The 16,102-nt window shown below is 42.6% G+C and overlaps 1 protein-coding gene across 6 annotated transcripts in view; it reads right to left on the bottom strand.

The window, feature by feature from the left end:
* Window positions 1-401: 401 nt before the first annotated feature.
* Window positions 402-16,102, bottom strand: part of SYNE3 (spectrin repeat containing nuclear envelope family member 3) — an 87,701-nt gene continuing 72,000 nt past the window's right edge. For 5 of the 6 annotated variants that reach the window (XM_075926635.2, XM_075926633.2, XM_075926630.2 and 2 more), the window contains 2 exons: window positions 14,021-14,059; window positions 402-2,763 (listed from right to left, as the gene is read on the bottom strand). In XM_075926635.2, the coding sequence (XP_075782750.2) occupies window positions 2,566-2,763; window positions 14,021-14,059 (237 nt within the window). In that variant the 3' untranslated portion in view covers window positions 402-2,565. The remainder of the gene's footprint in view (window positions 2,764-14,020; window positions 14,060-16,102) is intronic. The other variant, XM_075926636.2, reaches the window with a different exon arrangement.

Below are 16,102 nucleotides of genomic sequence, written 5' to 3'. Positions count from 1 at the left end.
AGTCTCCTCAGAGAAATGGTGGTGGCCCTTCACCTGGACATTTGAAACTGGACAGGGCAATGTACAGTGGGGAATAATCCAGCACAGGCATGAAGATTTCTAAATCAGTGGTTTTCAACCTGTGGTCGGTGGATTACTGGGGGGTCCATAGATGATGTCTAAGATTTCCAAAGGGGTCTGCACCTCCATTCCAAGTTTTATTAGGGGCCTGCAAATGAAAAAAAGGTTGATAACTACTAAACTAGATGCACCCTAATAGAGATTGTTCTTTTCTATATTCTTGCATTTTACCTTTCATAGATTTTTTCAGACCCTCTCTTCTCTATCTGAATCCACTTCCTTACCTCTCTCTTCCCCCACTCATGGCTTCTTTTCCATTCAGTGCTCGTTACTGTCTTCTCCTTCATATGCTACCCATTCTATCAAAAAATGTTTTAAAGATTTTTGGGGACTCTCAAATCTGAATTTGGTTTTTCTGTTCTTCATAATTATGGACACAGTAGGCAGGAATAACAGACAGCATACAGGCAACCAATGGAACCCTTTGCCAGAGGATGCTGTGGATGCCAAGACTATAAGAGGATTGTATCTCTAGCCTCTATTTGCCAGAAGTTGGGAATGGGCACCAAGGGATGGATCACTTGATGATTACCTGTTCTGTCATTCCCTCTGGGGCATTTGGCATTGGCACTGTTGGAAGACAGGATATTGGATTAAATGGACCTTTAGTCTGGCCCATTATGGCCATTCTAATGTTCTATGTAATCATCATTATACTTAATGAAATTGCTCTGTAGTTAGTGCACAATGAACATCAAATTATATAACACATGTAATTATGGGTCATACTCGACGTCCCGAGTATTACAATAGGAATAGAAGCTTTGCATGCTCTGTAGAATGTGGCAGAATGCAATTAACCTCCCCTATGTTTTATAGTACAAAAAGGTGATTCCCCCTACAGCTATACAGTAATGCATATCCAATATATAACTGATATTATTTTGATATGTGTTTGGAGAGAGACAAAAAAGTCAGTTGCTGCCACCTGGAATTCAAATTTCACTCAAAAAATAGCCAGGATAGAAAAAAGTAGCTAATATTTTTGACTGGAAGTTTGACCAGTATGACTCAGGATAAAAATTATCAGAAATAAAGGAGGTGAACCAAAGAAGTGCCACCAAGTATTTGAAACAAACCTCTCTCCCCTCTTTGCACAAGATGCAGGCTCCAATTAAGTAAAACACCACCAAGAAATGGTTTCCTCATAATAATGCTGTGAACCACATTTACATTATAAAGACTACTGAATGCATACATTTTTGTTAAAAAAAGAAGAGCTGATGAAAACAAGCACAAGACCAGGTTAAATTATGACAATCCTCAGTGTCTCAGACCTCAGATTTTTAAAAAACCTGTAGTATAATTATGCTTGATGCAATTATACAACATCATATTTTGTTAGCAAACCACTGGCATAATAACACCTCTCAGTAAGGAATCATTTTTATAGACTGCATTTGTTAATGCACTTCTGTGCTATGACCATTTTGTATGCTGATGCTGAGATAAGCTGTATCTCACTGCTCAGAGCACGTGGTGTATCTCAGAGCAATTTCTGTTAAAAAAGCATTCATGTGGATGATCTCTGTAGTTTAAAAGAAGGAACAAGATCATATTTTCTCCTTCTGCATAATTCATTGCTATACAGAGCTTTATATAGCTGCACAAAATAAAATAAAAATGATAATTTGGTTCCAAAATGATTTCACTAGAGTGAGGTTTAGAAAAATGCCTTATTATTTTCAGTTTGCTTTGCTCAATTCTACCTCTCCGACTTGAATGATCAAGGACAAAACATCAGTAAAAATTGGGAGACTATCACAGACGGCATTTGAATATACTGTAGGCTTGGTTTCACACACCCAGACATCAATGGGAGGTTTGGCATTTGCATCAGTGGTGACAACAGAAAAGCAATTGCAACAGAAAACCTAGCTACTGATCCTGAACAGAAACTTTTCCTTTTGCTAAGGCTAAATGGCAAACAGTGTATTTAAACATGATTCCATTTCATCTCAGGTCTCAGTGACAATTTTTCTGGCACACAATTCCATGGAACATCCCTTCTTTTCTCATGCTCACTTCCATTTCAGTTATAAACAACAAGAACTCAGTTTTTTAAAATATCTGCTATGCATTGCTGAAGCAAAGGTGGAAGCAAAAACATTACAGGATTAGACCAAAACAGTGGAGTTTAGATTTTTTTCCATTATAGTTATATACACACACTATATATATATATATATAAAATAGATATATACACACACTCATAGTATAAATATATTCATACAATCGTGTAAAAATATTCATTTAGCTTTAAATGTTAATACCTGATTTATACGGACTAACCTTACGCTGCATGTTTTGACCATGTTTCCAGTCAATCTGGTGGTCATGTTAAAAGCCTTAGATTTAGAGGCCAAGCAATAGTCAAGACACCAAAAGGAAAAAGCAGCATCGATGTCCAAGCCAGTCACCTCTTGCCACGTGCCTGTCATGGAGTTAAGTTGGAGGAGGGCCTTCATATCGCAGCATCAAGTTGAAAGAGCGGGCGAAGTTGTTGGCAAGCTTGCAGCTCTGGGTCTCTTCCACGAGAGGGAGCAGAAACGCCAGGAGCAGCAAAAACAGCAAGAGAATCTGTAGTGGCAGTGCTGCCCAGCACACACGGTACAGGAAAGAACACATCCCCCCTGGACGTCTCTAAAAACAGAAACATCAAATAAGGATAATGGATTTATTGAGCATATTAACAAGAAAATGACAACAATAACTAGGGGAGATGGACAGGGCAGAGAGTAAAGACACCTCAAACATTTCCTAGAATCAGTGATTAAGGAGATGGAAAAGACCTTTTATCCCACCTTGTTCAGTGCAGCACTGATATATTCCTGCATGTTCTGTACAATTTGACTGATTCATGTAAAGGCCCTTGAACTACTTCTCTTGGGCTAAGAGGTCTCAGTGCTTGGAATTATTTTATTGAGAATTATTATTTGGCTTCACTGGAGGAAGAAAACGATGATTCTTAGTGTCAGGTTTCTGATTATTAGGAAATTATAAATGCACGCTCTCATACACACACACTAAACTGCCAACTAGTCTTCTCCTGGGGAATGCCAGAGAGAAAAATTCTATTTAGCAGCTAATATGTCACAACAAAATGAAAGCTTTGTTACTGGGAGAAGCCAAATAGCCTTAGGCTTTAACTCAGCAGAAGAGCTTCATACATACACTGTATTTAATTCATTAGGGCCAGATCATGCCGAGATTTGATTTGGTTGGTCTCCCAATGCAGTCTGATCCTTGGGCTGTCTCTATTTATTGATGACCTTCCCCACGGGTAGAAAAGGCTGGAGAAAGCTTCCGCCTTATTATAGCCAATCCATTGCTTCTCATGCTTTGCCAGACAAATTTTATACTTTGCAAGATGCAACAGAAATGGCAAGGAAAAGGGAGAAGCACAGCAGATGGTGAAAGCTGACTTTAGCATGAAGCACTCCTTAAACTCACATTTGCTGCTCGGTGATTATTCATTATAATAGGGTTCCACAAAAGAAAATGAAGAGCCACATTCTGCTCACTTATGCTGGTGTAAATTGAGAATAATTCTATTGACCTCGAAGAGTTGTTTTGGATATATATAAATGTTACAGAAGAGAATTTGGGCCTGGTACTTCAGGAAATACTCATTCAAGTGGAGAGTTCATAGTGGCAGGATTCTTGGGGTGTTTTACAGATCTTATTCACACCCCCAAAATGTTCAAGACTTATCAGCTTTCTCTGAGAGAGCACAGAAAATATAGTTAAAAAGTAGCCAGAAACTTGGATGAGGCAATTTCTTCAGCAGCCATGGATTTACATCGGCAGTATAGTAGTAATATTTACCATCTACCCTCTATCAGTCATTTCATGTTTTACAAATTAACTAATTAATTCTCACAACCCAAGTGTGACACAAAGCCACAAAGGAAGCCAGTGTTAGAGCTGGGATTAGAAATTCAAACTGAGCGTTCCTGACTCCCATTTATGCTCAGATTAGTAGGCAATACCTTCTCCCCACAGTGTTACCAAGAGACAGTGCCCTGTGAACTGCACTAGCAGAGAAGACAATGTCAACAGACTAGAACATCATCACACAGTGTTTTGCATCTATCTCTATTAGATATTTTGGAGGTGTCTCTTCCCTTGGTAACTAAGCACCTCAACCTCTTGCTGTTAATATATAGAAATTGCCAAGGTACACAACCCAAAATAAGAGATAGTGATTCTGTAAAAATATTCTTCCGTTATGGCTGATTTATTTCTACTATATCAAATGACTGATGAAGATCTAGTTCTTGGATCTGGCGGATGTTGAGGCAATAGAGTGACAGCTGTTGGTTCTAGCATTACTGACGTGCTGCATTGTGACTGGGTTAAGGCCTGATACAAATTCCGCTGAAGTCAGTAAAAATTCCCAGCACTCTGTGAATATGTTGGGTGCCTCAGCTGCTTGTGTTCATCTTTCGCTTTGGCTGAAGTACTAGAAAAAACAGAGTCTAAATTAAGGTGTTCCCCGAGGAAACGTCACTGTGCACAGCTGGCATCTAAACACAAATCAAAACTTAGCAATCCTGATGGCATTGTAGGAGCCATTTCTACATATGGATGTACCATTCTTGACTATTGTGTCCAGTGCACTAGTCACAACTGGGTGACCAAATAGTTCTTTCCCTTCTATTACTCCTATAAGGTCAAATCTGAAGTCCTTATTATGCTCTTAAATGAGGAAAGGAAAGACTGAATAAAAACTGAGCTAGGGAAGGGAATTCTGCACAGTTACGTTGAATAGTCCCATTGGGTGCATCTACACAGTACTCTTAGCTTGAAATAAACTACTCAGTTTGCTCTTGTATATCAAAAGCTTGGTCTTCGTCTTTCACTAACAGAAGTTGGTCTGATAAAAACTATTATCTCACCCCCTCGTGTCTTTTGTATTCTGAGACCAACATGGCTACAACAACACTGCAAAGAGTGTTTTGCTATAATTATTGCTCTTCCTCTAACTTGGTTTTGTCCACAGTCCAAAATACAGAAGAATGTTGTCTTAATTTGTCTTAATAAGCTAAGAGATAGTGGCATCTTAAACCACTGCCTGTCCAGCTAATGGCACAGTACTTATCTGTGAGTTTAATTGCTGTGCTGCTACTATGTGCCAGACATATCAGACAAAAATAAATGCACCTCCAGAGCTGCCCTACATATCAGGGGTCCCATGAGGGGACAGAGAGAACATGTGATCATATAATTAAATACTGTATCATAATGCACAAGGAGTCTGAACTAAGTTTACACAGACAATATTAATTCTGGCATTTCCTAACTGGAGTGCTTGGCTTTTGTAACCTTAACATTCTTTTAAAACAGGAGGGTGGGGGATGTGCATGGACATGCAATGTCTGTGGGGAATTTTGAAAGCTGCCCAGTTTGTAAGTAGACAGGCAAATCCCAGGGCTTGTGATTCGTCCCATGCACTAAGAAATACATAAAATTGGCTGGACTATCAGCCAGAATCTTTGTACATGGGTCAATTTAAAAATCACAACAAGAAATAAACCTGCAGTTTATGCTCGAGTTTCAGAGGACATTGACGACATTTCAAAGTTTCTGCTGCAAAGTCACTTAAAACTAAATGCACTGCCATATGTCACTGTGACACAAATGGGTTTACAACAGCCTACTCTACTGACAGATTTGGCACAATGTGCACTGCAGGTAATAATGCCACAGGCAAAGTGGTGACACTGGATCAGTTAAAGCAGCACTGTGGATAAGAAAACACTGCCTTCTCCAAATATTTATACATAGACACAAAAGTTTTGAAATTGGCAAACTCACGATCTGATCAATAGAAGCTTTGTTTCTCTCCCCTCCCCCTACCTTTTTTTAAAGTTTGGGGATATTTGACCCTTGATCAGAGTTTAGGTAGCAGTGGGGAAGATTAATAAACACACTTGCAGGAAGTGAGCAGAAGGTACGCTGGGGCATCTAGCAGATAACCTGTAGTACTGCTACAAAACTGAAGCCCAGTCTCCCATTAGAATAGCACAGGGGCATGTTTCAATATTACCAGTAGTGTGTCAGAGGCCAGGGAGTGAACAGAACAGGCTGTACTCTGATCTCTTAGAAACCAACTAGTTATGCAGAGAAAGTTGGTTGAGATAATTAGATAACCAGGCTGGGTGGGACAAAAAGCCAATTACCCTATTAACACAAGTCTGATAAAGAGGCACAGGAAGGAAGTGCCAGGGAATGGGGAGGAAGGAAGGAAGGGCTAGCTAAGTCCAGGCACACTGAGTATATCTGCACTGCAATTACGCATCTGTGGCTGGCTTGCACCAGCTAACTTGGACTACCAGGGCTCATGGTGCCGGGCTGTTTAATGACAGTATAGATGTTCCAGCCCTACCTCTGGGACCCTACCACCTGGCAAGGTTCTAAATCCTGTTCCAGCCTGAGCCCAGATGTCTACAATGCAATTAAACAATACAGCACTCCAAGTCAGCTGCCACAGGCCAGTCATGGGTTTTTAATTGCAGCGTAGACATATCTACAAAGGTCTCCCAGACAAGCAACCTCTGTTCCCCTGGGTCTTGATGAGAAAGCCTAAAGCACGGAAACAAAGGTCAACAGTTGCATAAGGACTATGATGGTATTAGTGGAGAGAACTCAAAATAAAAACACTGTGAATGAACAACTTGTGAGGAGTCTGTGCAGTCTTTGTCTAGTCCAGCAACATCTGTGGTCCAGCATGATTTTATTTAGGGAGATATCCACTTATCATAGGTGTGGCCAAGTTTCCTGAAGTCCCATGAAGTTTGTTTATAGCTACTAGTCCTGGCTCTCGGTGTTCCATGCTGTTCTTTAGCTCTAATTTACCCCAAATGTCTTAGAAGAGCCCAGTAAGCAGTGGAAGTGTTGATAATACTGCTAGACAATATTGACCTCCCGTGGCTCAGCAAATTCTCTGGTTCGGCACTGATACGGTCCCAAGGTGCTGGACTACAGAGGTTCAAACAGTATTAGCAATCACAACTCCCTCCAGCTTCCTGCAGTTTTTATACTACTCCTTCACAAAACACTCAGACTTGTTCTTACTGGAATGGATCACTGGAAATGTTTTTCCTCACAAAGAAAGTCAACATCCTTCATTCCGAATTAGAACCAAAACCGAAACAAAAACCACTCCTTGAGAGGAAAATGTTCATGGCTGGGGCAGAGAGGGGCCCCAACCTCAAATCTAAGATCCAGATCTGAACTACTCCAACCAGCTGGGGTATTTGGCCATAACATTTTGGTTCAAGGGAAATACTTCTCTTCTTTAAGGGGAAAGATTTCCTCAGTGTTCATAAAACAGGCATTAAACTGGGAAAAAGTGTCACCTTCGTGCACTTTTTAAAAAGCATTTTCCATTTTATCAGGCATGTTATTTTACAGCAGACTTCAAATGACCAAACAGCTGCCATGAGTCTGATCATGAAAAAATAAAACCCATGATGTATTTTTAACAGGACACATACATGCTGTGTTATTGGAAATGGATTTTGTTTTCTGTATACTTCTTGATGTATCTTAAGTTCAGTCTGTGTTGTTACTGTTTTCTCCCAGACAAGTTAGTGCTATAGCTTTGTCCACAGTTTCCTGTATAGCTTCATTAATTTGATTGACTCAAGATCTATGGTGACTTCTAAGAAGATTAAATTACACAGTTCCCCTTGTTCATGTGCTGTTTGAGATTACATGCAGCAATTTCTCAAAGGGAAGCAATTAGGTGACCACAAATTTAATAAAACCTAATTATTTTGTTTGTACAAACAATGAAGCCAAAATCATTTGAGCAGCAAGGAAGTATAATTACTTCAAAAATAAACTGAACAGTGCTACCTATTCTCATAAATAACCAGCTTTGGATTTTCTATTTATGCGAAGAATGCTCATGGAATATTTTCAGTTGGCTGGGAACCAATCTTCAAAGGTAACATTTTATCATTATTATTTAATATTTGCTCTATAATGCCTTGGCATATGCTAGGTGCACTAGAGATACATGTTTCCTCATCATGGGTATCTGCCAACTAACAGCAGCAGATGTAATTTCCTACCCATATTTTGTTTGGTTGGTCTATAGGAAATCACTCTTAAAGATATCATTATACCATAGTGCTCTTCTTGGGGGAAGGTCTAGCTAGGGTATGTCCTCGCTAGACAAGAATAATGAGAGAGTGAGCATCTGTGTCCTTCTCCACCCCCATGTCAAACTATTAGAACATGGCAGATGAGATGGGAATCACTAGGAACAACACATCACAGAAGCAAAAGATCAGCTTGAATAATTTATGGGATCCCTCTATCATGTGAAAGCCTTGTAGAGGCAGCATCAGAGGCAGAATGTCAGATGCTAAGTTGAAGTGCATCCTCTGAGCAAAAGAGCGTTCACTTGGCCTAAGGCATCCATTCAAGTCCTCGAAACAGGAGTCAGCTCCTACTGCACTCAAGCCAAGGAGACTGAGTTTTATAAATTATAAGGTGAAGCAGCCTCCTCCCATGAGTGCTGCAGTATTTCAGGTACAAATTAGTTAACTCAAGACATTGTTAGTCATTCACAGCATAACTGCTTCAGTTTTGAAGGGATACAATCAACGTAAAACATATTTAAAAAAAAAATCCTTAACTAGCAGCACCATAGACATAGATCATTTCACCCAAATTTAAAAAAGCAACTACGGAGATTGTAACACTCTCATTTTCACCTTCCCATTTTCACTTTTTGCTCTTCTCCCAGCTCAGATAACATTGACACCAGATTGGTCAATGTCACTTTCCAGTTCTCATGAGCTAGGCCCCACGCTGTTATGCCAAAGGTTGTTTAATTCATACATGTATTTCTGGTCATAATTGACCTGATTTTGCTCTCATTGGCACCAGTATGAATCTGGGATAACTCCACTGAGGCCCATAGACCATCACTGGTGTAAGATGGGTATACATGACAGCAGCATCTGGATCGTTAGTATTTTTAAACAATTTGGCACCAAAATTTCCTGCCAATGTTCTTTTTAGAGGCAAAGGGAGCTACTGTATTCTCACCCACAGTGTGTTCTGGTTCTTTGTCTCTCCCTCTTTGCACTGAGTAGTTGTTCAGAAGTCAAGGAATAGTCCGGTGCTCCTTGGCAGATATGATTTGCCTACAATGGGCCTAATTGCCAATACTTCATGTAAGTATGAAAGGAAATTACCAGTGTATTTGCACATCACTCAGGAAGAGAGAGACCGAGTACCAGCCAACATTAAGGTGTTTTGCTAAAGTCAACGATGGAATCTCACTTCTCAGTGAAGATACAATGGAGCCACAAGCATTTTCTGCTAAAGGCAATTTGACCAGGAGAGACATATAAAAATAGAAGTCCTTGATAGGTTCTTTGAACTTTCCCTTTAAGTTCATTACCATGGAAGAGTAGTTTTACTCAATATCTGACAGCTTCTACAGCAAGAAATTAAGGTGCCACATTGTTTAAGTAAACTGATTAGGAATTGAAGGGAAGATTATTGGCACCTAAGATATCATGCTGAAAAAAAGCCAGTGAACTTGATATTTGGCTTATTACACCCCGTGCCTAGTGCTAAGCTACAGATGCAATCAGGAAAGGCTTTGGAGTTACCATGAGTGAGTCAAGATTGGCCAGAAGTACTCAGGAGAGGTGTGGGTATCACAATGCACAGACGTGCTTCACTAGGGTAAGAAATGGATAGGCTTAACCCCATCTTTTGAACACTGGGGGAATAGCCTTGCTGCATTGGGAAGCCTTGGCACGAGGAGGAATTTAGGATGACAAGATCAGGATGTGTGTAACAAGGGGACTTAATGCCAAATGTGAGTGTATAGCATTCCCTGGCAGGAGCGGGATGTGGTTCCCAGAGGGAGAGATCTAAAGTTTTAGTTATACCATGATGTGGTGATATAGTCACAAACTCTATCCATTCTACTAAAGTCTCAATCTGTGCTATCTAATATAGGGCAGATGAGATGATGTGTAAAGTGGAGGCCAACATTTTTTATGAATAGAGAAAATGCTGGTAGAGATAAAGGGAGATTCAATCCCATGAAGGCAATGGAAAGAGTTGCTGAATTTAAATGGGAGCAGGAGCATGCCTCAAGAGAAGAATTACTCTTTAACTTTAATCAAAGTTTCTTCTTTTCCTTTAAGCATGCCCCTTTTCATCCCCTGTCTCTGTTCTCGGTTATTCCAGACTTTTACATAATCAGTCCCAAGAGAAATTCCTTCACAGAACACTGCACAGAATCAGGGCTTAATCTAACAGCATTAGGCAAATTACTTCATTTTACCTACAATTCTTCACTCGAAGGGACAAGGATTAGATGAGCTTAATTAAATTCAGAATGTGAATTAGGAACTTGTAACACAGAGTACCCCAAAGTAGCACACTGTAATCTTTATGTGCATCATTCACATATGATTGTTATATTCCATACAAAGCATTCCGTTTACAATATCAATATCAGCACACCAGTGTTCCCGCTAAACTGCGCTGCAGCACAGCTTCATAGGTGAGTAATCAGCCCCACCCAGTCAGCAGCTCAGGGCTCCATGCACAGAGCTGACTGACTGGGCGGGGCTGATTAATCACTTGTGAAGCTGTGCTGCCTTGCAGCTTAGCAGGAACACTACAGCACACAATGAGTCATTTGGAGAACTACTTACCACAACAAGTAGGGAATGTGGAGGAGGGGACTGGGACTAAACCCTACTCATCAGAGGGAGTTAAATCTGATCTATGAATTATTTTGGGGAAGGTCCATAGTTCCCTCTAAGGTGGGCACCTGTGCAGGCACACACCAACAATTTGAGCCACGTACCAGGACTAGAGCTGGGGTCACAGTGCTATTTTTACTACAGTAATCCTGTCCCCAGAAGCCACCATACAGCCCATACAGCCCTGGCCCCAGCTGCTCCCAGGCAGCTGCCTCATGTGCTGGGACTGGAGCTGGGTTGTGGCGCAGCTGCTCCTGGGCCAGGGCCAGGGTACTAAAAATAGCACCATGACCTAACTCCAGCCTCGGCACACGGGGCAACCGCTCACCACATGGCCTAGGCCCGGGAGCAGCTGGGGCCGGGGCTGCATGGCAGCTTCTGGAGCTTGGACCATCGTACTAAGAATAGCACTGCTGCCCCAGCTCCAGCACATGGGGCAGCTGCCCACCATGCAGCCCAGCCCTGGGACCAGGGGGTTAGAGAGGATTTAGGGGCAGGGCCGGACTAAGGGGTGGGCTAGCCGGGCAGCTGCCCAGGGTGCCAATCTATGGGGGGTGCTCGGCTACCAGGGGGCTGCTGCGGCCGCCTGGGGCGGGGGCTGTGTTAACCTCCGCAGCACGGGCCAGCAGTGCCCTTCCCCCCCGTGGTCACTGGGCCCTGCACGGCCAGGCGCAGCCCTCCCCAGCTGGCCCTGGGCTGCGCGCCATCGGTGGTGGCGGGGCCGACTGGGCACCGCATGCATCCCGGGGATGGGCCCGTGCATGCATCATGCACCCAGAGGTGGGGGCGGCGCCGTGCGCCTGGGACCAGGACGCCAAAATGGCTCGGGCTGGCCCTGTTGAGGGGTGCAGGTGTCAGGAAGGTAGAAGGTGAACAAAGGGGGCAGGAGGATAACTAAGGGGAAGGTGGGTGTGAGGAGAAGAAGGGGCTTTTACGGAGAGGAGAGGAGAGGAGAGGAGAGGAGAGGAGAGGAGAGGAGAGGAGAGGAGAGGAGAGGAGAGGGCAAGGGCAGGAGAAGAAAGGGGAAGGCACCAAGAGGCAGGGTGGAGGAAAGACAAATGCCAGGGGGCCAAGAGGAGACAATGAGGGGAAAGGGCAGATGGAGTGGGAAGGAGGGGAGGGAACAGGTTGATGCTGGGAGAGGAATGGAGAGGGGGAGGGGGAGGGGCAATGGGGGAAAAGAGAAAGGAAGAGGAGAGGAGAGAAGTAGGTGCCGGGAGAGGAGGGGTTGAAACGAGGGGTGAGCATGAGGAAGGCAAGGGATGGAACAAGTCATCTGTGGGGTTGCAGAGGGGTATGAGAACTGGGACAGAGGGTGGTGAGGGGGTGGGCACCAGGAAGGAAGAGGGCAAGGGGAGCAGGTGTTGGAAGGGCAGTGGCAACGAGGGAAGGAGGAAGCACCAGGAGAGTGCAGGGCGGAAGGGAAGGTGCAAATGCCAGGAGAACTGTGGGGGTGAAGCAGAAGGGCAGACACGGGGAGGAGCAGGGAGAGGAGGAACACAGGTGTGTAGAGCAGTGTTTCCCAATTGGTGCTCCGTGGAACCCCAGGGTTCTGCAAAGCGAAAGTAAGGGTTCCACGAGAACACGGCATTGCCCCTCTTAAAGAGACAGAGTATTTTGCAGGGTTTTTTTGCTCAACGAATTGTGGCAGGGCTTTTTTTTTTTTTTTTTTTTGCTTGCCAAATTTTACTCTGGGAACCCTAGGGGTTCCTTGAAATTATTTTAAGCTGAAAAGGGTTCCGTGGCACAATAAAATCAGGAAACACTGGTGTAGAGGGATGTGTTAGGAGAGGGGAAGGAGAGGAGGGCTAGAGGAGGGGTGGGCACAAGGGAGAAGGGAAGGGCAGGTGCAGGGGTTAGAGAGGATGGGGAGGGGAGCAGGTCCCAGGAGGGCTGAGGGGAGTGAGAAGGGCAGGAGCTGGGATAGCAGAGGAGGATGAGGCATGGGGATGGCAGCAGGCACCAGGGGAGCAGATGGGGTGAGGGGAGGGTGGGAGACATGGCAGCAGAGGGGAAAAGAGAGAGGTTTATAAGAAATGTGTTAATAATTTGGGTGCCACGAAGGCACACATCCAAACAAGTGCACATGACTTCAATATTGGTGCATAAGACACAACTCACTCCACTCACAGATGGAAAATCTTAGAGGGAACACTGGGAAGGTCTACGGCCTATATTATACAGAAGATCAGATTAGATGATCACAGTGGTCCCTTTGGGCCTTGGAATCTAAGAACTTATGAGCTAGGCACCTAACTCTGCAATGGAGAGAGGCACCCATCTCCTCACAGGATTCACAGCCCTGTCTGTTCTTTACGAGTTGGGTACCTAAATCACTTTGTGGCCCCTAAGCCACTTTTGAAAATGGGATGCAAACTCCTAAATTATTAAACACTTTCAACAATTTTCATCCTCACCTACTGAGGAGATGGACCTCCAAGTCCTATGCTTCTGTGATTGTAGGACAGTCTAAAGGCAAAACTCTGAGAGTAAGAATAATTTAATTCCTTTTAACAGGAAACTGCTACACCAGCAGTTCTCAACCACTTTACCACAGTGGGCCCACATGTACTGCTCTCTGTGTGTTATGTGGGCACATGCACAGAAAATATTCTATCTGTATAGCCTTGAGGAGTCACAAGGGATGCAGTTATGTGATGATTTGGCTACAAACAGCCTGTGACTTAAAAGCTCCTGATCTATATTATCTATAGCTGCTAGAGGAACTCAGCTATGGCTTCATTCTCTGCCACTTACAACGAAAGCATAGCCACTTCCTACACCAATGGAAGGAATTTGTCTGTGAAGTAGATAACTCAGCTCTCTAGGAGGTGGCAAGCAGATCAATATAAGTATTCTTCCATCAACCTAGCCTCATTTCCACCAGGGTTTAGGTCACCCTAGTTATAGAGCTCAGGGTGAAACAAAACAAAAGAGTCTTGAACGATGAAGCCTGGTTGATATAATTTTTAAATGTAAACCATGACTTGTAGGAGAGGAGCTTCCTTATTAAGTTACTTCACATAGACACTTGCCCTAATGCAACCAACTGTTCTCAAGAGCCTTTAAAAAACTCATTTAAAAGCAATTACCCATGACACCTCTATTCTAACATTTCTGAATTTAATGAGTAAAAAATATTGTACCTTTCTGAATCCATTGGGTTCTTCCAAAGATCTAGAAGTCTGTTTTTAAAAAAAGAAAAAAAAATATAAACACAAAATTCCATGAAACTGAGATTCCCATGGAGCCTATAACAGAATATTCATTTCACAGGGGGAATGTTTCTTTCAAATTTCTGGTCATCTGGATAGCCTGAAACAGCAGGTAATTGGTGTTTAATGAGTTTTTTAATGCACATCAGGAATAAAGCCCAAATGGATTTTGTTTCCTAACAATGTCAGTCAGATGCAGCGTTCCCTAAGAAATAGCTTTGATTTTACTGACACCTATTGACTAAATGTGTTCTTACACAAGGTACACAGGCAAAAATTGTACCACATAATAACTGATCTCACACTACGTCCATAATACTCCAATTAACAGAGACTGCCCATCACCTCCAGTACAAATCAAAGGATTTATATTCTAAATATATACTTTCAATTTGAAACTCACTGACAACTTCCTAGCAGAGGATAACAATTACAGATTTTCTCCCAGACCTTACGGCCAAGATTTTCAAAAATGTTAAGTCAGTTTAGGGGGCTCAATTTTCAGGTTCCCAAGTTAAGATACTTTAAAGAGGATTTACTGCACAAAGTGCCAAGAACCCACAATCTGAAAATGAGACTTAAAAATTTAGTGTCCAAAATCACTAGGCACTTTGAAAAATCATGACTTAACTAGGAAAATGTATGTAAAACTGCAAATATCTGTATAATTATTTACAATATTTGTTACTGGATAAGCTATTCATAATGCTTTTATGTACAACTCTCTTATTAAAGCTTTATTTTTACTCAGATCTATACTTTGGTTCTCACATTAAAATCCATTACAATTATCCAAGACTTCATCTCTTTTAATCATTTCAACGACCTAGCCCGCGAAGAGAATGCTGTAAAGAAATTGGCACCTTCTGTGGTCTGTTCTGTTCTGGATTATACTGATCACATTGATTCACATAGCACAACAGCCTCTTTCAAAAAAGAGCGTCTAGACTGCAACCAGTACTTCCGAAAAAGCAAGCCGCTTTTTCAAAAGAGAGCACCCAGGCAGTCTGGATGCTCTCTTTCGAAAAAGCACAGTTTGCATTACATAGCGCCTTTTTTCGAAAGAGCACTGGTGACGCAGGTGAAAGAGACGCAGGTGAAGTATTTTTGAAAAAAGGCTACTTTTTTCTAAAAAAACCCCTGCAGTCTAGACACAGCCTAATTGTGCAAAAGAACATTCTGTGAAGGAGCGAAGCAGCAGGCAGAAAACCCCTACTTGGAATTTTCCCGTTACATGTCTAAGACAAAGTTATATATTACACCCACCGACAAGGCGTGAGAACCCAGGGACTAGAACCCAGGTTTGAAGAAACAAGTACAGCTGATATTTCCACAGTAGTACTGGCAGGCCATATGGTGGCACAAAATGTTATCTAAGACACTCTGAGTGATAGTACCCGATGGTACTCTGACCGGCTACTTAATCCCAGGGGTTGTCCAGGCAATGACATAGATTTCAGTCTGCTGCAGTGTCAGACTTCACCTCTTCTCCTGATATCTGATCTCTAACTCCAGTCTGACTTCGACTGATTCCTGCCTCGGAGTTCTAACCAGGTTCTGGCTCTAATCTCTAATCTCCAATCCTGGCCTGAGTCTGACCTTGACTCTTATTTATAGGACCTAGGCTTGCAATTCCTGCAACTCCAGCCCAGTGACTCCTGTTCCTGGTGGGCAGACCTCATCCCAGCTCTGACCACTAAGCAAGACCACCCACGCGCCCATTCCTTACATATAAATGTTGGAGAGATCATCACTATTGGGCCAAATCTGAGGTCTTTTCCCAAGAAAAAAATATAAGTGATGCTTGTGCAGAGGCAAAGAGGTTTTCTAATTGAACACTGAAAGTGTGTGTCTTTATAGAAATATTCAGTTGGCTTCCATGGGACTACCCATATGTTTAAAGGTAAGCACATGCTTATATCCTTCCTGGACTGTCAGAAAGCAGTGGTTACTTACAAGAATCATGGAAAAGTACCTTAGTGTCTTTAGTGCTAACAACTCCAGTGACTGTTC

Source organism: Pelodiscus sinensis, chromosome 5, assembly GCF_052426305.1.
Source record: "Pelodiscus sinensis isolate ZL-2025 chromosome 5, ASM5242630v1, whole genome shotgun sequence".
NCBI lineage: Eukaryota > Metazoa > Chordata > Testudines > Trionychidae > Pelodiscus > Pelodiscus sinensis.
Note: the sequence above shows the minus strand (reverse complement) of the source record. Positions and strands in the feature narration are given on the sequence as shown.